Source organism: Sphaeramia orbicularis, chromosome 15 (genome assembly GCF_902148855.1).
Source record: "Sphaeramia orbicularis chromosome 15, fSphaOr1.1, whole genome shotgun sequence".
NCBI lineage: Eukaryota > Metazoa > Chordata > Actinopteri > Kurtiformes > Apogonidae > Sphaeramia > Sphaeramia orbicularis.
Window position 1 is genome coordinate 2,542,928 of NC_043971.1, and position 20,785 is coordinate 2,563,712.

Sequence of the window (20,785 nt, forward strand, 5' to 3'; positions counted from 1 at the left end):
CAAAAATAGGACCCAGATATAGACAGTAAAACCTACCTAGGTGTCAGTGCATTAGATGTGAAAATGTGTGTAAATGGTCTCATGTAGACTATAAATCAGGGTTCTCAAACTCATTTTCTTTCAGGTTCCACATTCAGCCTGATTTGATCTGCAGTGGGCCGGACCAGTAAAATAATAGCAGAATAACCTATAAATAATGACAACTCCAAATTTTTGTCTTTGTTTTAGTGCAAAAAAACCACATTAAATTAAGAAAATACTTACTTTTATAAACTATCCAAACAAAAAATATGTGAATAACCTGAAAAAAAATGAAATTTCTTAAGAAAAATAAATGCAATTTTAACAAAATTATGCCTCAACTCATCATTTCTACATGTGCGTTATGGATCGGCTCTACAAAGACACTAAACACTGAGGAACAAGCAGAAAATTATTAAAGTTGTGCTTAATTTTCTTTAGACATTGCAGGTTGTTCATATTTGTTCAGGTTATTCACATTTTATTGTTACAGGATAGTTTGTAAATGTAAATATTTTCATAATTTAATGTTATTTTTTGCACTAAAGCAACAACAAAAAATTTGAAGATGTCATTTTTGACAAAATGTAAGATTATTTTCAGATCTAATAGAGAAGAAAATATGGAGTTATTATTTTTTGTCGGTTCTTCTGCTGTTATTATTTGACTGTAGATCAGATTGGTCTGTATGTGGAACCTGAACTAAAATGAGTTCCACAGCCTGGACTGTGGAATTTTTGCACTTTGTAAATTCTTCCCACGGGCTGGATTGGAACCTTTGGCGGGACGCATTTGGCCCCCGGGCCAAATAAAGACAATAAAGACACAGTGTTAAATATGATGATCCTAGTGGTTTTTCTAATCCACACGTGTGGGTTTTTCATGCATTAAAATTAGATAAACGTACTCATACTTTCTTATCCAGTCATCCTACTGGTCTGGGTAAGTGGGCTTCATATGGGGCTGAACATGGACCCTGGACTAAAATGAGTCGGACCCCTGCCTTCCAGCGTAGTGTACCTGGACAGAGTTCTCCCGTCGGTTGTTGGGGCTGCCACCAGGGTTGTCTCGCGCCACCGCCGTCAGAGTGTAATGGTCCTTGGTCTCTCGGTCCAGAGGAGACAGGATGTAGATCTCCCCCTGCCACGAGGAGGAGGAATGATTAGGAAGGAAAGGGGGCAGCGGCTTCATCAACACATTCACTGGAGTGGGTCTACTGTCAGTTTCACAATGGGGGGGGGTTCAATGTTTACACCACCCTCGTCCTCTCATAATAAACTGGTTTGAACTTTCTCCTCCAGGAAGAAGAAGACATTCTGATGAGTTCGAACACACCCAACCTGAAGCTGCTGCGCTTTCTCATTACTCTCATCTTCTTTCTCTCTTTGACAAAATTCCAGTTTTGATTCCATTCTTGGCAGTAGGTTTGTTCACAGACTCCACTCCAGAAGAGACACACACACACACACACACACACACACACACACACACACACACACACACACACACACACACACACACACACACACACCGTCTTTCAGCAGGTATTTTGACTTTTAACCCATTCCTGCCCCAAATGTTTGGGTTCATTTGGTCTGATTTTCCCAAGTTCCAGAGTTTGTAACTGAAGAACCATGAGGCCAAAAGGAACCAATGATAACTCATTTAAATAGAATAGAATAGAATGGATTTGAATAGAACAGAAAAGACTAGAATAGAACAGAATAAAATAAAATAGACTAGAACAGAAGAGAAGAGAATAGAAAAGAATAGCATAGAAAAAAATAGAAAAGAATAGCATAGAAAATAATAGAATAGAACAAAATAGAAAATAGAATAGAAAATAATAGAATAGAATAGTAAAGAATAGAATAGAAAAGAACAAAACAGAATAGAATAAAATAAAATAGAATAGAACAGACTAGAATAAAACAGAACAGAACAGAATAGAATAGAATAGACCTGATTTTCATTGCATCAGTTGTGCAGTGAAATTGCAGGTGTTCTCTGCCAGCGACAGTGAACTTACATCTAAATAACAACACAATGACACAGACCAATATTAGAAAATATAAGATATAAAGTAGTGTACAATGTCAATATGATATAATCTAAATAATATGAGTATTTCAAAGGTCATAACCTCTAGTTTGACAACATTTCAGTTTTTAGTATCTGGATAACAACCTGAACTACATCAATTCTTTTCCCCTACTGTTGAACAGGAATATAATTAATGATGGAATTGATCAGTCATGTGACCAGTCATGTGACACCCTCAGGTTGGAAATCTCATTCTGCTTTGATCCCTATCCAGGTGATTCTTCCACTAATTATGTTTTGTTGCTCAGGAATCCTGTAAAATAAATTGAACAACTCAAAAGTGCAGAATGGAAGCTTTCTAACAGGTATAACATGTCTACACTGAAACAAGTTTGACTGTACAATCTTTGAAGTATTGAATATAAAACGGTGAATGGAGAGGTTAAAGGATTATGACTGCAGTTGAATTACAAAGAGTGTGAACAGAAGACATTTTTGTAAAGTTATGCAACAGTAGGGGTGTGTATCAGCAAAAATATGGCAATATGATACAAATCACAATACTAGGATCCTGATATGATATATCACGATATATCATGATACTGTTAAAAATGCAATTTTTGTTTGTTTCTTTTTTTTTTTAAATGATTATTTCCTTGAAGAATTGAATTACAGCAGAAATATGCACAAATATTAAACACATTTTTATTTGATCACAACAGGATCTAATGTTCTATCACAAAATGTTCCTGTGTTCAAAGTGAAATTCTGTTTTTCAGACATTCCAGTTTCAGATCCTGTTCAAATGTTCAGATTCTATTAGTTCAAAACTAACATCAGAACAGGATTTGAGTTCAATCCCAACAAAGGAAATAACATTATTTAATAAAAGAGTGTGAAATAATAATAAATAAAATATAAACAAAGAAGAAAAACAAAAATTGACCTCTACAATATCTGACATTTTAATAAATACCTAAAAATATCGATACAGTACTTTTAAATATCAATACAGTATTGTGAAATAAAATATCGTAATATATTGCAGAACTGATATTTTCTAACAGCCCTACATGACGGAACACATTTCTATGATGCAGATCTAGACTGAAACCTAAGACTGACACTAATAAAACAGAGGTCATATGTGGTGGTGGTGGTGGTGATGCTGGTGTCCAGTTAAACTCACAGTGGTCGGTCTGATGCCAAACTTGCCCTCGCCGTCCACCAGACTGTATTCAATGACGGCAAAGAGGCCGGAGTCGGCGTCTGACGCCTTCACACGGACTACGACGGTTCCCAGGTTCACGTTCTCAAACACAGGCTCCTTCAAACACAGATTAAAACATACTTTAACCCATAAAAACCCAAACATGCACTGGAAACCAACACCATCTACTGATCTAAACTGTTTAATACCTGTTGATCCATTAATCCTATCAATACATGTCAATAATTGGTGTAAAATACAGGGTGGGGAAGCAAAATGTACAATGAACATTTAGTTGTTTTTTCTCAGCAGACACTACGTCAGTTGTTTTGAACTCAAACATATACTGATGTCATAATCATATCTAACACTATTATCCATACCTTTTCAGAAACTTTTGCCCATATGAGTAATCAGGAAAGCAAACGTCAAAGAGTGTGTGATTTGCTGAATGCACTCGTCACACCAAAGGAGATTTCAAAAATAGTTGGAGTGTCCATAAAGACTGTTTATAATGGAAAGAAGAGAATGACTATGAGCAAAACTATTACCAGAAAGTCTGGAAGATACTATTAAAGAAGAATGGGAGAAGTTGTCACCCCAATATTTGAGGAACACTTGCGCAAGTTTCAGAAAGCGTGTGAAGGCAGTTATTGAGAAAGAAGGAGGACACATAGAATAAAACATTTTCTATTATGGACATTTTCTTGTGGCAAATAAATTCTCATGACTTTCAATAAACTAATTGGTCATACACTGTCTTTCAATCCCTGCCTCAAAATATTGTACATTTTGCTTCCCCACCCTGTACAGTTCTTCATCTTTTCATGGTCATCAGATATGACCCATTTGGACGTTCAGAGGCTCTGTAGTTACCATGGAAACACGTCATCTCCTACAACATTGATTCATTTGTAAAACCCATGGAGTTGGATCAATGACAGTGGATACAATGAAAGAAAAGGAATTTAAAAAAAAACTACTAAGTAATAAATTATGTGGAAAAATAAGAAAAAAAAAAAAAAAAAAAAAAAAAAATCAACAAAAAAGTAAGAAAAGAATACAATTTGCAAAAAAAAAGAACAAAAACGGTCAAAGTAATGAATAAAATGAACAAAAGCAAATAAGAAAGTTTACATAATAATAAATAACACTGAGAAAATAATCAATTAAATGAATAAAAACTTGAAACATTGTAAACCCATGTAACCAGTAAAACCCATGGAGTTGGATCAACGTCAGTGGATGGACACACTGGGTTTATGTTCAGTTAATGATAGATTTGCTGAAAAAGTCACTTTTTCTTCAGTTTTCTCTGTTTTCAATTTAATAAGCCTCAACTTTACTCTGAGTTTTTATGAACATTTACATGATCAGTAAATTAAATAAGAAAATGCCCAATTTTCACTGGAAAAATGCAAAATACAGTCGATAATATTAGAATAAATGGTGATAAATTACCTTATTTTACATTATCTTATTTTACCTTATCTTATTTTATTTTACCTTATCTTACCTTATCTTATTTTACCTTTTCTTTTCTTATCTTATTCTATTTTACCTTACCTTATCTTACCTTATCTTATCTTACCTTTTCTTTTCTTATCTTATTCTATTTTACCTTATCTTACCTTATCTTATCTTATTTTACCTTTTCTTTTCTTATCTTGTTTTATCTTATCTTACCTTATTTTATTTTACCTTATCTTATTTTACCTTTTCTTGTCTTATTTTATCTCATCTTATTTTACCTTATCTTTTCTTATCTTATTTTATCTTATCTTGTCTTGTTTTACCTTATCTTATTTTACCTTTTCTTATCTTATTTTATCTTCTTACACAGTCACATTTAAAATAAGACATAATCACCTAAAGAGTAACTTTTCAGTGAGATATAAGAACTGACTTATAGACAGTAGATCTGGAAAATCTGATTTCAGGAAATCTGATCAAGATAATTTTCATTTGTTCCATTGGTGTTTTGTTTTTTTTTTTTGCTTGAATTAAGCAAAAAAATAAAAATAAATCTTGAATTAAGCAAAAAAAATCTTCCAGTGGAACAAATCTTGGTCAGATTTCTTGAAATCAGATTTTCCAGATCTATTGTCTATAAATCAGTTCTTATATCTCACTGAAAAGTTACTCTTTAGATGATTATGTCTTATTTTAAGTGCGATGAGATATTTGAACTAGAAATGAGACAAATACACTTGGTAAGATTTAGATTTTTCCAGTGTTCATGTGATTCGTACCTGGTATGAGGGCTGGAGGAACACAGGGTTGTTGTCGTTGACGTCCACTATTCGCAGAAACACCGGCAGCTCAGCTATCCGGGGGGGAGAACCGTGGTCCTGGGCTCGGATGGTGAAATTCAGCCACTGCACCTGCTCAAAATCCACCGTCTGGTTGGCTACGATCTTACCTAGTAGGGTTTAAAAACACAGCTGATGTCAAAACAATCTGGGTGTTTAGGGACGAGGCTTTGTCAAAAAAACATCTAAATGTATGAATTCTGTGTAAAAGTCCACGTCCAACATCCTGTTTGTCGGTTTAGTAAAGTTCTAACGTCCACACATATGCATTTGTCTCTGTATTTAGATCCAATCTGATATATGTGAAGCATGAACGGCAGGAAAAACTAAAGTTTCAGTTTAAAAACAGCTTCCATAAATTGAAGTGGTCGTATTTAGTGTGACCTCCCTTTGAACATGTCTTTAACCCTTTTGTTCAGACAATATGAGATGAACAAAATGAGAACATGATCAACAAATTGAACAAAAATAATTAACATGACGCCAGAAAAAAAAATCAACAACTCAAATGAACAGAAAAAATGAGCAAAAATTAATAAAATAATCAACAAAATGAGCAAAAATGGACAATATAATAAACAAAATGGGCAAAATCTTATCCAAACCAAATTAAAAAATGAACTAATTCATCATAAAAATTAATAAAACAATCAACAAAATTAGAAAAATCAAGAACATAAACAAACTGAACAAAAATAATAAACATGACGCCAGAAAACCAACACAACTCAAACGAACAGACAAAATGAAGAAAAATGAATAAAATAATCAACAAAATGAACAAAAATGGACAATATAATAAACAAAATGGGCACAATCTGATCCAAACCAAATAAAAATATTAACTAATTCATCATAAAAATTAATAAAACAATCAACAAAATGAGAAAAATTAAGAACAAAGTCAACAAATTGAACAAAAATAGTTAACATGACGCCAGGAAAAAAAAAAAAACAGAAAAAAATTACAAAAATTAATAAAATAATTAACAAAATGAACAAAAATGGACAATATAATAAACAAACATCTATATATGTATGTATATGGGCAAAATCTTATCCAAACCAAATAAAAAAATTAAAAAATAATAAAACAATCAACAAAATAAGGAAAATTAACATAATCAAAAAAATGAAGAAAAACATCCACAAATTGTAACAAAAATAAACAAATTAATAAAAAGAAATGAACAAAAATGAACCAAATCATTCAAAAAATTCAACATGTCAGATGTTTCTAGTTGTTTTTGCTTCTTGTAACGGGGTCAGAGGTCAAACTAAATACTGACTAACATTTACAACACATTTAGTTCTTTTTCTTTATTAGTTTTTTGTGTCTTTTAATGCTGTGGACATAATTCCTATACTTTCTTGTTGTATGTGAAGAAAACAGAATGAAACAAATATATCTGATCATTTCAGCCCTGAAAAACAAAACCAACATAAAGGTGGAATAAGACTTTTATGTCAAAAACTGGGTCCGTATATAAAATAAAACTAATAAGTAAGTGTTCTGGACTGGTCTGAGAGCGTACCGGTGGACGAGTCCTCCAGTCGGACGTATCCTCCTCTGGGCAGGTGCAGCAGCTGGTAGATCACCTGACCGTTGGGCCCTTTATCTGGGTCCACGGCTGACACCGACAGCAGCGTGGTCCCCGGCTGAGCCCCTTCCAGAATCTTCTCTGTGAAGTTGGTGACTCCGAAAGGTCGAAACCGAGGGGCGTTGTCGTTGACGTCCAGTATGTTTATGGTCAGTCTCGCTGAAGGGAAGAAGTCAAGAGAAGATATTAAGAATTGTAGATAGGTGATGTTTGTTTTTATGATGGAACAATGGAAACAGACTCACCGTTGGGAACGCTGCCCGACTTATCGATAACTTCACTGGCGTTGTCGTGGACGGATACGATTATCTCAAAGGTGGCGACCAGTTCTCTGTTGAGTGGGTTACGGACAAACACTGCACCTGGAATGAGTGGATTCACTGGTTGAGCACTAATTAGAATAATTAAAAGTCAGCGTGTGATATTTAGTGACATCTAGTGGTGAAAGTGGAGAGTGCAACCATGTGGATAAAGTGGAAAAAATGTGGACGTTCCTCAATGGAGGCAGTGTCTGGTTGGTTTGTTCTGATCTTGTTGGTTTAAGGCAGGACTGTTCAGTTCAGGGTCAAGTTCAGGTGGGCGGGGCCAGAAAAATAAGAAACTAGAAGCACTCGGAGAGCGCAGACCTCCGCCAAGGCTGATCAGTGGCGCCCCCCGTGGGCCCCCCCACCCCCGATCACCACCAAAATTTAATCATTTCTTCCTTATCCCATTTCCAACAAACCCTGAAAATTTCATCCAAATCTGTCCATAACTTTTTGAGTTATGTTGCACACTAACGGACAGACAAACAGACAAACAAACAAACAAACAGACAAACAAACAAACAAACAAACCCTGGCAAAAACATAACCTCCTTGGCGGAGGTAACTATGCATTTTTGATCCAGACAAAAGCCCAGGACCCACTGAAAACAGGTTTACGACCCACCAACTGAGAACCACTGCTTTAAAGGATAGTTTGTAGATGTAAACATATTCATAATGTAATTTTACTAATTTCACTCTATTGGTTATTATTGGTTGTTATTATATTACAGGTTATTCTGTTATCATTTTGGCCTGTTTAAGGTCATATTGGTCTGAACTACAGGAGTTTAACCACCTGTTCTTGGTGATGGTTCTCTTTGATTCAGTTGAATTACAGTCGTAGAAAAAAATTATTAGACCATCAAAAGTTATTATTATTATGATTATTATGATGATGATTGTTATAACATTGATATTCATACAAAATAATAATTGCTATATAGTGATCATAAGGAATAGAAATTGGGGGTAGGAGTACATAAGTTTTTACTTTTTACTTTTATTATTTTATTAATTAATTTATTTGTTTGTTTGTTGTTTTTTCCTTATCAATCATTTATGTACCAGTACTTACATTTTGTTGGTTGATTTTTGTTTTGATTTCACTGTCTACATGTTTGAAATAAAGATTTCATTCATTCATTCATTCATTCATCAAAGTCATCAAAAACAATGGTTCTGTAATCCAGTCCTAACTCCTGTGTGTATCATGTGACTAAAACAGACAGAAAAGAAAACATGGAATGTCTAAAAGCACTGGTTTTGTCAGTACAGTGCCATAAATATTGATGGAAGAACTGAAATGATTTTGGTTTTTATCATGAAAACATGTTAAATGGATGGATATCAGCTCTGAAATTAAACTACTATGAGCTGTTTTTGTTGTTTTCATCATATTTGTCCAAACAAATGGACCTTTAATTGGACCAGGCATTAAAATTACAGAACCATGGGCTAGTCTAATCCTTTTTTCCATGACTGTTTGCTCATCGTGTGTGAATTGTGCGTCTCACCGGTGTGTAAATCGATGCCAAAGGAGTCCTGCAGGCCGCCCACTGGGTTGTTCCCATCATCCTTTGCTTCCACCGAGATAATGTAATACTCGAGTCGTGGATGCAGATCGGGGTCCTCGGCGGTCAGCGTGGCCACCACCACCCCGGGCGGCGTGGACTCGTTGACGTTTATCATCCTAATGGATTTGAGGAAACGAGGCCGTGAATCGTTGACGTCGTCCAGGATGATGGTGAGCACCGCCGTGCCCGACAGAGGAGGGGTGCCTCGGTCGGTCGCCATGACGACCAGGCGGTAGGAGCCCCGTTCTTCGCGGTCGAGGGTGGTGTTGCCGACCAGGACGGCGCCGGAGATGGCGTCGACGACGAAGCGGTCCTGGGCTCCGCTTTCCAGACGGTACGTGAGCCAACCGTTGGAGCCGGAGTCGGCGTCGGTGGCGGAAAGCTGAGTGACCACCACGCCTGGAAGGGACGCAACAAGGACACACGGAAACTGTTAATGTCATGGATGAGGATGTCAAATAACCAGAAGAAAGAACTGGACTTTATTAGTTCAGTGAATTCTCCTTTAAACCAGGGCTTTAGTTCAGGTTCCACACACAGGATGTGTGATATTGTTATATTATTACTACTGTTGTTGTTGTTATATTGATATTCATATAAAATAATAATAGATATATAGTGATCATAAGGAATAGAAATTGGGGGTACGAGTATTTAAGTTTTTACTTCTTCCTGCTCCTTTTCGAGCATGTATAATATTTCATTTATTTTATTATTATTATTATTATTATTATTATTATTATTATTAATAATAATAATTTATTATTACGTTTATTTATTTATTGTTTGCTTATCAATCATTTATGTACCAGTGCTTATATTTTGTTGGTTGATTTTTGTTTTGATTTCATTGTCTACATGTTTGAAATTAAGATTTCTTTCATTCATTTATTCATTCATGATCTGAAGTGGGTCAGACCAGCAGTAGGAGATAATGGAACCATACAACATGGTCAAACAAAATTTTTCTGCACTCGAAAAGGAGTAGGAAGAAGTATAACTTATTGTTCATGTTCCCAATTTCCAAATAATATTGGTAGAGCTGATATTTATTAGTCGATGCAATGTGGATCTAGCATCTGTATAGACCAGTGGTTCTTAACCTGGGTTTGATCGAACCCTAGGGGTTCGGTGAGTCAGTCTCAGGGGTTCGGCGGAGGTCCAGACACACACTCGACTCATTAGTCAGGTGTGTGTGTCGGGCTAGGTCCGTGTATGTAAACAAACGGCTTCGGAGACTCTTTCTCTGATTGACATCCAATATACGTGGTGTGTTGTTGGTGCTTATAGCACTACAACACATCCGGAAGTGTTTATAATCTCTTCCACTTGTCTGACGATGAATTATTTGAGTATTTTCCACATCGTTATGACTTTTGCTACTTCCTGTTAACCACGGAGGCAGCCATGTGTAGCGTTTGTTTACATTTTTCGGTCACCGCACTGGTCAGTTACAATCATGTGACGACCGACGCACCGTCGCGGATGGAGAAATCGTATTATGCTAAAGCCGAGCTAGTGCCGTAATAAAACAACGATCACAAAAATACTGAAGGAGTATAACGAGAACTTTTTTTTTGATACACTACATGCAATTATCTTTTTTTTATGTCAAAATTGTGTGGTTCGGAAAGTTCGGAGCGAGATGAAACGAAAACCGGGCTGACCTGATGGCCTACACATACATATGCACAACAGCAGAAGTCACACTGATTTGCAGTAAATATTCATTATTATTGTAGCCTGATGGAAATTAGGTGATGGGTGTGTGTTAAAATGTTAAAAATGATAAATAGCATAAATACAATAAGTTCATTATTGGAATACATAAGGTTAAAAATTAAAACCATTTCAGTGTGGTAGTATTAAAACAGGTCATGTCTTTGTGAAAAGGTTAATTTTGTGCACCAGTAAAACATATGCCTGTGTCTTGAATTTGAAAAAAATCATATTGTATTTTTTAATAAAGAAGGGTTCGGTGAATGCGCATATGAAACTGGTGGGGTTCAGTACCGCCAACAAGGTTAAGAACCACTGGTATAGACTTTATGTAACAATAATGGTTAAGTTTCAATGGAAAACCTCATTTTTTCACCTTTATCCCATTATTTAAGTCTATTTTCTCTGTTTTATTCTACTTTTTCTTTATATTCTCTTTACACAGATGTTTATGCACATTCTAATCTATGAAAATTTGAAAAAACATTTAGATATATTAGTCATTATTGTTTTGTATCCCAGACCCCTGTTAGAAAACAAACCCCTGAAGTCAACATGTCCACATACTTTTGTCCATATACTGCCCTACTCCCATCACTCAGCCTCCATTCATTTGAGTCTAAACTAAGGATCCTTTAATTTTGGGGTTTTATTTTTCCACAATATTTTTTATTGGTATTTAAGTTTTATAATGAAAGATAAGCAAAACAAATAATAATACACATAAAGAACAGGAATCAAAACAACACAAACACCCATACACACACTCATCCACACCATGTATATAACATACATATATTCTTATGAACATATATACATAGAAAAGAAATTAAAATACAGCAGTCATGATAATAAAAAATAAAACAGTAATAATTTGGATGACATGGCCCTATTTTCCAGATACCATAATGTTCATATAAGGTTCTCATAATTATACAAATTATCCTTTAGTTTTCATTTTCCCAATTTCCAAATAACATTCCAGTTTATTGCTAGAGCTGATATTTGTTAATTTCAATGGAATTACAATCCCATTAGCTAAGCCTGTTTTACTGTTTTACTCTAGTTTTTCTTTTTATTCACCATATGCAGATGTTTATGCACATTCTATTCTATGAATATATTGTTTGTTGTCATATACTGTTTGTATCCCAGACACCTGAACTCAACGTGTCCCAATACTTTTGTCCATCTGGTGTATTTCATAGGGTGTTGGTGCACTGGGGGGTGGAGTCCTACCAGTCGGGCTGTTCTCAGGCAGTCGGACACTGAAAGAGGACGGGTTGAAGACAGGAGGGTTGTCATTCTGGTCCAGGATGGTCACTGTGAGCGGGACGCTGCTGTTTAGACCTCCGACGTCCACCGCAACCACCGACAGCTCCACCCGAGGCTCCTGGAAGGCCTCGCGGTCCAGCCCCGCCCCCTGACGAACCAGTATCACACCTGCAGGTACACACAGAGTCAACACACCCCCTCTGGTTCTGGTTCAGACCAAGGTTCTAGTAGTTTTGGATTTTTCATTATAGTTTATTTTTATTTCGTTTGGACTTTTTTTCTCTAATTCAGTTAGTTTTGATTCGCTTTTAGAGCAGGTTTGCTAGTTTTTATTATTTTTCGTTATTTTCTAAATGCTTAGTTTTAGTTTAGTTGTAGTTCAGTCGTCTCTTTTCTCTTCTTCTCTGTCGTCGTATTCAAATAAATCCCAGACAGGACTCTGCTGCTTTCTCCCAACTTTAGTCTCCATGTTTCCAGGTAGAGTGGGGACCAGAAGACGACTGGAAACCACAAGTGAACACAAGTGACGGACCAAAAAGTGTCGTATGGTGCCGCTAGCTAAAACTGCTAGAGTGAAATAAATCGCTTTTGTATCAATCTGACATTGACAAAGACGAAAACTAAGGAAATTTTATCCATAACTTTCATCCGTTTTAGTTAGTTTTGTAAACACACAATACAGTTTCAGTTAGTTATCGTTTTTTTCTTTTAATTCTAGTTTTTATTTATTTCAGTTAACGAAAATGTTTTTACAATTGTAGTTTTCGTCATTTCGTTAGTTCTCGTTAACAATAATAACCTTGGTTCAGATCCACTGGTTGGTACTGATCCATAAGGCTGTTCTTCTCAAACCTGTATTCTCTTCTTCAAATGATCCAATATACTGAATGTGTGAACGTTCCAAGGGTTCAAACAGAAATGAAAAAGCCTTTAGTTTTGTCTGGAATATTCTCCAACCAGCGCTGAAAATACCACAACTCATTTCATCACAAGTCTTAGTCTTACTGACTAGACAAAGACAATCTTTTGAACAGTGCCTGTGTTTCTAATTATTTGCTGACTTTGACCAAATCTTGTACTTTAAAAAAATTGCCGGTGACTTAAACTACAATGCGCTTAAAACATTCAGTCAAACTTTTGTTATTATTTTTGTTATTATGCAACAGAATTAACAGAATATTAAACAAAAACATCCATAAAATGAACAAAAATGAACAAAGACACATAAAACAAGTAACAGAGTGAAAAAATAAGCATCAAGACCAAGAACTATGGACAGAAACTGACAAAATATTCAGCAAAATGAGCACAAACTAACAAAAAAGAACACAATATTAACTGAGCAGAAATGAACAGAAATTAAGAAAAAATAAAAAATTGAATGAAAAGATGGAATGAGTACAAAACTGAAGAAAAACTAAAGAAAATATTCAATAAATGAAACTAACAAAATGTAACAGAATTGAACAGAAATTAACAAAATGAACAGTAAGAAACAAAAAGTTAAAAAAAATAAAAATAAAAATAAAAATGAACAAAAACTGACAAAATATTCAACAAAATGAGCACAAACTAACAAACAAGTAAAAAATGAAGAAATAAAAATGGAATGAAAAGATGAAATGAGTAACAAACTGAAGAAAAACTAAAGAAAATATTCAATAAATAAAACGAACAAAATTTAACAGAAACTGACAAAAGGAACAGGAAGAAACAAAACGTAAAAAAATTAAGAATGAAGAAAAAAACTGAACAAAAATGCATCAATATGAAGAAAATAAGCATCAAACCTAAAACGAACATGATACTTTGTGTTATTACTACATTATTACCTGTTTTTTGTTTTTATTGTTATCACTGATCTTTTCACCTGTTTTTCATTCTGTTGTGTGTAAATAAATACAAATAAATGGAGTCTGAGTGTTACCGGTGTCTGTGTCCACGGTGAACAGGTCCGTCCTGGTTCCGAACAGCTGATATTTAACCACAGCGTTGGGTCCGACGTCTCTGTCCACGGCCAGAACCGGCCCGTTCAGCACCGTTATCGTACTGCCTAAAGGTCCAGGAGAACAGAACAAATCAGTCAATTTAACAGCACATCTGTCTTAAGAGAAGCAAGTACAATTTTAACAGTATTCTACCTGTTACTCAATGTTTGTAGATGTAAACCTGTTCATAATGTAAATTAACTGGGTTTTTTTGCTCCAAAACATAGAGAAAAGTTTGGAGTTGACATTATTTCTATATTATTATGTTATTATTTTACTGGTTCATCCACCTTCAGATCAAATTTAGCTGGATGTGGAACTGAACTAAAATGAGTTTGACTGCCCTGAACCTAGAGCACAGGTGTCAACATGTGGTGAAAGAATCACCTGGATAACGACTGAAGATAATGGAACTAGTGGATGAGTGCAGGTTGTATTTTGGTCACATGCTTCCAAATGAAGTGTGGTTGATTACTTTTCCCTTGTGGTTCTTCAGTTCTAAACTCTAGAACTTGGTAAACAGGCCAAAATGAACACAAATTAGGAGGGGAGGAGCAGGTTAAATCAAACTATAACAGATACTGGATAAAATAAAGTCTGCAAAGGTGTTAGATAACTAGGTCAACCAAAAGAGAAAAAAAAGTATATATGATGTTAATTTTTGACAACAGAATTAATCATTCTGTCCTTTTAGTGTGTGTGCAGGTTGGGGGGGGGTGTCTGTATGTATGTGTGTATATGTATGTGTGTGTGTGTGTGTGTGTGTGTGTTTTCAGTTTTTATGACAAAAGAAGAAGAAAAAAACAAACACAAAAACATTCTCTTTAAGAACTGTATGTAAACAGAGACAGGAAGTGGTGCAGACGGGTTCACACTCTGTTTCACCTCAGTGTTTTGTTCTGTTATTGGAGTTACACACTTAACCCTTTAGTCCCCAGTGTGTCTGTGGTGAGCGTTCAGAGCCTGAGTTATTTTAAATATGCAGAAAAATTCAGTCGTTTGTTCAATAAGAACATTTTAAATGTGCTGATAAAATAGACCTGGTTCTATCCATAGACATTGAGCATGCTCAGTGCACCCCCCCCGCCACCTGTGGAATGGAGGGGGGGGGGGGTGAAACACAGAATAGTGAGTGAGACAGACTCATGATAAAAATAGATGGTTTGGGCTGGTTTTTTTTTTACACTGTTCTCCTTGTGGTTTATTGTTTTTTGTTTTCACTGTTTGCAGTGTAGTGAATTTACTTTATTTTTTTTTTACTTTGTTTTTACTGAGTTTTGTCCGTGTAACTGCTTTTTGGAGTTCAACCAGGTGTCAAAAAGCAGCTGGACTGATTTAGAAAAAAAGAGCCCCCCCCCAAAAAAATTAAACAAACAAACTACTGGACCCAAATTCAAATACTTGATGCATATTTTATTCTCTCTCTCTTTTTTGTGGACTTAAAATGAACAAATCTTAGGTCAAAAAAAAAAAGAGAGAGAGAATAAAATATGCATCAAGTATTTGAATTTGGGCCCAGTAGTTTGTTTTTTTTTTGCATATTTTTTCACGTTATTTATTATTTTGCCAATATTTCATTCATTTTTGTTCATTTAGTTGCTTATTTTGTTTTTTCTACATTTTTTTTTTTTTTTAATTTTATTATTTTTTCTTCAATTTTGTTCAGTTTGTGGCTTATTTTGATCATGTTACTTATTATTTTGTTGTTTATTATTAATTTTTGTCCATTTTATTGATCACTTTGGCTGTTTTTGTTCATTTCGTTGCATATTTTATTTATTTATTTATTTATTTATTTTAACCATGTAAATGCTTTTTGGAGTTCAACCAGGTGTCAAAAAGAGACTAAAACTAAAACTACTGGGTCCAAATTCAAATACCTGTTGTAAATGTTATTCTCTTTTTTCTTTTTTAACTTCATTTTTGTTCATTTTTTGCATATTTTGATCATGCTACTTATAATTTTGTTGTTTATTTTTCATTTTTGTCTGTTTTATTGATCACTGACTTTTTTTTTTTACATATTTTATTTTATTTTATTTCCGTGTAACTGCTTTTTGGAGTTCAACCAGGTGTCAAAAAGAGCCCAAAACTAAAAGTACTGGGCCCAATTTCAAATGCCTGTTGTTGTTCAGTGTGTTCCAGTTCACAGTTCATGTTCAACATCCTAAATCTCTTACTGATGGACATTCTGAGTGCCTTATTTAGTCAAAACCTGTCGTTTTTTTTTTTCTATCGTTTTCTGTTATTCCACCTGTTTTGACCCTAAAACACACAGTAAAACAAAAAACACTGTAGAAAAGGAACACAAACACATACTCACAGCAGCTTTAATGAACCTGAAACAGACGCAGATCCAGCAGAAATCATGTGTCAGGGGTTAAAGAGTTAAAGAGTTGGTGTTGTACCTGCTGCAGAGTTCTCGGTGATTTCTGCCCTGTAGCTGGTCCTGGTGAAGATGGGCCTGTTGTCGTTTTCATCCAGAATGGTGATCACCATGTGGTCCGAGTCCTGGTGGGAAACAAACAGTCACGTGACCACAGATGATACAAATGAACAACACAACAGCTACACATGTGCAGCTGCTGAACTCCGCACACGCTGTACATCTGGTGGTTAACAGTTTACAGATTTCATCTGTAAAATTTTCTCACCTTTCTCAAAGTGGGATGTTTATGTCAAGAAACCTTGCAACTGCAGATGACAGAAGTTACAGTTGCGGAGAAAAAATATTAGACCGCCCCTTGTTTTCTTAATTTTCTTGTTCATTTTAATGCCTGGTACAACTAAAGGTACATTTGCAAAATATAAAATGGATAAATCACCTCAGAAAGATTAAATAGTGAGAAAATTTCATTCACAAAAGTAGCACTGGGTCTTAATGGGTTTAAAATGGCACAAAATGCACAAAATAGTAAATAACATGGAGAAAACAAGCACTAAAATGAACAAAATAAAAAAACTGAAACATTGATTCGCCAGTAAAACCCATGGGTTTATGTTCAGTTAATTATATATTTTACTGGAAAAGTCATATTTTCAGTTTTCTCTGTTTCTGATATAATAACCCACAACTTTAATCTGAGCTTTTATCAACATCTACATGATCAGTGAATTAAATATGAGAAAATACACTTAAAAATGTCAAATACAGACGATAAAATCTGAATAAATGGTGATAAATCACTTAACTAAAGGTTAAATATAGAGATAAATTCATTTGGGAACTGACACAAGTGAAAGAGGGTGTTTATGAGTTAAAGGTAAAAGAATGTTCAGAATGCAGTCGTTCAATAAACACTTTGGTTCCATTTACAGATAAATGTGTAAAGGAGTTTAAGTGGCCGTTGAAACACAGGACGTCCTGTCTGAAATATGGTCTGTTGAATTTGGAAACAGACCGATAGAGCAGCAACAGTGAGTTTCTGTGGAAGTGACGTAACATGTGCAGACACTCGCAGCGTAAATGTGAGATAATTACCCTTCGAGCGATGCGGGGGTTTTCTGGGTTGTCCTTGACAGTGATGGTGAGTACGTACTGGGCCACCCGCTCCCTGTCCAGAGGACGGTTCACATGGACCACCCCAGTCTGAACAAGAACACAGACAACAGGGTTAAGGGAAGGGGTGAGGAAAAGGGTTAAGGGAAGGGTTAAGGGAAGGGGTTAAGGGAAGGAGTGAGGAAAAGACTGAAGGAAAAGGGATAAAGAAGGGATTAAGGGAAGGAGTGAGGAAAAGGGTTAAGGGAAGGGGTGAGGAGAAGGGTTAAGGAAAGGGTTAAGGGAAAGGGTTAAGGGAGGGGGTTAAGGGAAGGGTTAAGGAAAAGGGTTATGAAAAGGGTTAAGGAGAGGGTTAAGGAAAGGGTTAAGGAAAAGGGCTAAGGGAAGGGGTTAAGGGAAGGGTTAAGGAAAAGGGTTATGAAAAGGGTTAAGGGAAGGAAAAGGGTTATGAAAAGGGTTAAGGGAAGGGTTAAGGAAAGGGTTAAGGGAAGGGTTATGAAAAGGGTTAAGGAAAAGGGCTAAGGGAAGGGTTAAGGAAAAGGGTTATGAAAAGGGTTAAGGGAAGGGTTAAGGAAAAGGGTTAAGGAAAGGGTTAAGTGAAGGTTATGAAAAGGGTTAAGGAAAAGGGCTAAGGGAAGGGTTAAGGAAAAGGGTTATGAAAAGGGTTAAGGAAAAGGGTTATGAAAAGGGTTAAGGGAAGGGTTAAGAAAAGGGTTAAGGAAAAGGGCAAAGGGAAGGGGTTAAGAGAAGGGTTAAGGAAAAGGGTTATGAAAATGGTTAAGGGAAGGGTTAAGGAAAAGGGATAAGGAAAGGGTTAAGGGAAGGGTTATGAAAAGGGTTAAGGAAAAGGGTTAAGGGAAAGGTTAAGCCTTAGTAAAGGACTTTGAGTTACCCTGTGTGTGAATAGTGCTACACAGATAAACTTGCCTTATTGCGCTACAGCAGCCAGTGGAAGGGCTTTTCAATATGGCCGCTATCATTAAATCATCTACACACTTTTTGCAGGAAGGTCTTTGGTATTTTTCAAAAAGTTACTTTAAGAAGAACATTTATATTGTTGTTGTTTTTTTGTTTTTTTTTAAATAAGTACTCTATGCGCTGAAATAATGCATAGTTACTTGATAAGTGGTTGTTTCTAATGCAGTTAAACTGTGTTAAAAAATGTGCGGATCAAATTTGATACTGTAGGAATATAAGGTGCTTCATAAAAACGCCTAGTGTATCAAATGTGATACAAAAATATATCATTAACAAAATGATCCGGCAAAATGTTTTGTTTGAATCATGTTAAAGGGTCTAATAAACATCTCAGTTCTACTCACTTTTTGGTGGGTCAGGTTTTACGGGGTTAAAAGGGTTTATTTTTTTTACAGACCCACTGTTGATGCTTCATCGTGTCATAGCCCTACTGTCTCCGCCCACTTTCCCATCATTGTCTTACAGTGTCGTTAATGTAGAAAGCTCCGCCCTGGTTGCCGGCGGTGATGTTGAACGTCAGCAGCGCGTTGGGGCCGCTGTCTGCGTCACGGGCTCGGACTCGGGCCACAGAGGTGTGTATGGCGGCGCCTTCGCTCACGCTGGTGTTGAAGGGCAGGTTTAGGAGAACCGGGTCGTTGTCGTTGGTGTCTAGGACGTAGACCCCCACCACCACCTGGAGAAAACACCGACAAAAACATACGACAGTGAACTGGACACCGAAAAGATCAACCAGTTCTATGTAATTTTTAATTGTGAGTTCAGAGATATTTTACATCACTAAACACTTTTCCTCTGTTACTTTAAGGTGGTTTCATCCTATTTTACTACCTTAAAGATCAGGTTACATTTAGCATAACTGGAGTTCCACAAGGATCTATATTAGGTCCCTTTCACTTTAGTTTTTTGGTTTTGTTTTGTTTTTCGAACACGTTTATTACAGAGATTATAACAGATTATTTATAGAGCCCTGAGTGAACCTTCCCCCAGAAGGGTTGAATATTTGCACATTTCCGAAAACGTGTGTGTGTGTGTGATCTTATTACAAAGTCTCTAACATATCCGTTGTTCGCTTTAGTTTTTCCATTAATCTACCTTCAGCTTGCACTAGAGCTGATATTTAAATGTACGCAGATAACACAGTAATATATAGAAACAGGAATTGTGTGGTAGGGTTGTGGTAGTTTTTATGCCGTTGTGTATTCGTGCATGCTGTACCGCATTTACATCCACTTTGTCTTTTTAATCTAACTTATTTTTAGTTATTTACACTCGGTGTTTATTTATTTATTTATTGTTGCTGTGGTTGTGACTTTCTGTAGAGCGGTGACCATATTTTGAATTTCCCCTTGGGGATTAACAGAGCATATCTATCTCTCTCTCTCTCTCTCTCTCTCTCTCTCTCTCTCTCTCTCTCTCTCTCTCTCTCTCTCTCTCTCTCTCTCTCTCTCTCTATCTCTCTATCTATCTATCTATCTATCTATCTATCTATCCATCCATCCATCCATCCATCCAGTCTTCTTCGCTATATTGTTTTGTTTTTTTTTAAATTTTGTCAGACTGTTTCTTTTAATAGATTTTGCTGCTTTTTAGTCTTTACTAATTTTGATGCTTATGTTTGTCTATTTTATTCCTCATTCTGTAATTTTTTTTTTTTTTTTTACTTATTTTGTTACTTATTATATTAGTAATTTTTATCCATTTGGTCGATTATCTATGAAGCTAACATTTTTTCCATCATTTTGTCCATTTCTATTAATTTTGTTATTTTGTTCATTTTCTTGCCTATTTTGTTCAACTTTTATAATTTTTTGTACATTTCTTTCTATCTATCTATCTATCTATCTATCTATCTTTTTTCTTGCCTATATTGTTTTTTTTTTTATTTTATTTTATTTTATTCAGTTTTTTTAATAGATTTTGCTGCTTTTTTTGTCTTTACTCAGTTTTACGCTTATGTTTGTCCATTTTATTCCTCATTCTGTTCATTATTTTATTTATTTAGTTCTGGCCATAGCAACGTGATTGTAATGCTATTGTATTCCAAAATTACGAAAATCTCCCAAAATATTCGTCCTATCAACTTATCGTTTTCACCAGTCTGTTCATTGACCAAAAATACATAAGTATGACAAACTGCAGCAGTCAGCTCTGTATGGATTTAGTGTGAATCCCCGGACACACACACACACACACACACACACACACACACACACACACACACACTCATACAGAGGCCACTCGGGTTTTATAATATGGA

The 20,785-nt window shown here is 35.6% G+C and overlaps 1 protein-coding gene and 1 long non-coding RNA gene across 2 annotated transcripts in view; one reads left to right on the forward strand and one right to left on the reverse strand.

Moving 5' to 3' along the window:
* cdh23 (cadherin-related 23) overlaps nt 1–20,785 on the reverse strand; it is a 166,055-nt gene that overhangs the window by 24,874 nt on the left and 120,396 nt on the right. The window contains exons 28-38 of the mRNA XM_030155673.1: nt 18,992–19,201; nt 17,533–17,640; nt 16,460–16,562; nt 13,991–14,116; nt 12,028–12,231; nt 9,010–9,468; nt 7,433–7,549; nt 7,122–7,346; nt 5,527–5,696; nt 3,254–3,391; nt 1,042–1,161 (exon numbers count right to left, since the gene is read on the reverse strand). Coding sequence (XP_030011533.1) covers nt 1,042–1,161; nt 3,254–3,391; nt 5,527–5,696; nt 7,122–7,346; nt 7,433–7,549; nt 9,010–9,468; nt 12,028–12,231; nt 13,991–14,116; nt 16,460–16,562; nt 17,533–17,640; nt 18,992–19,201 — 1,980 coding nt within the window. The remainder of the gene's footprint in view (nt 1–1,041; nt 1,162–3,253; nt 3,392–5,526; nt 5,697–7,121; nt 7,347–7,432; nt 7,550–9,009; nt 9,469–12,027; nt 12,232–13,990; nt 14,117–16,459; nt 16,563–17,532; nt 17,641–18,991; nt 19,202–20,785) is intronic.
* On the forward strand, nt 858–20,705 carry LOC115434018 (uncharacterized). Its single transcript, XR_003937460.1, has 3 exons — nt 858–870; nt 15,181–15,183; nt 20,531–20,705. It is a non-coding gene; the product is annotated as an uncharacterized LOC115434018 (long non-coding RNA).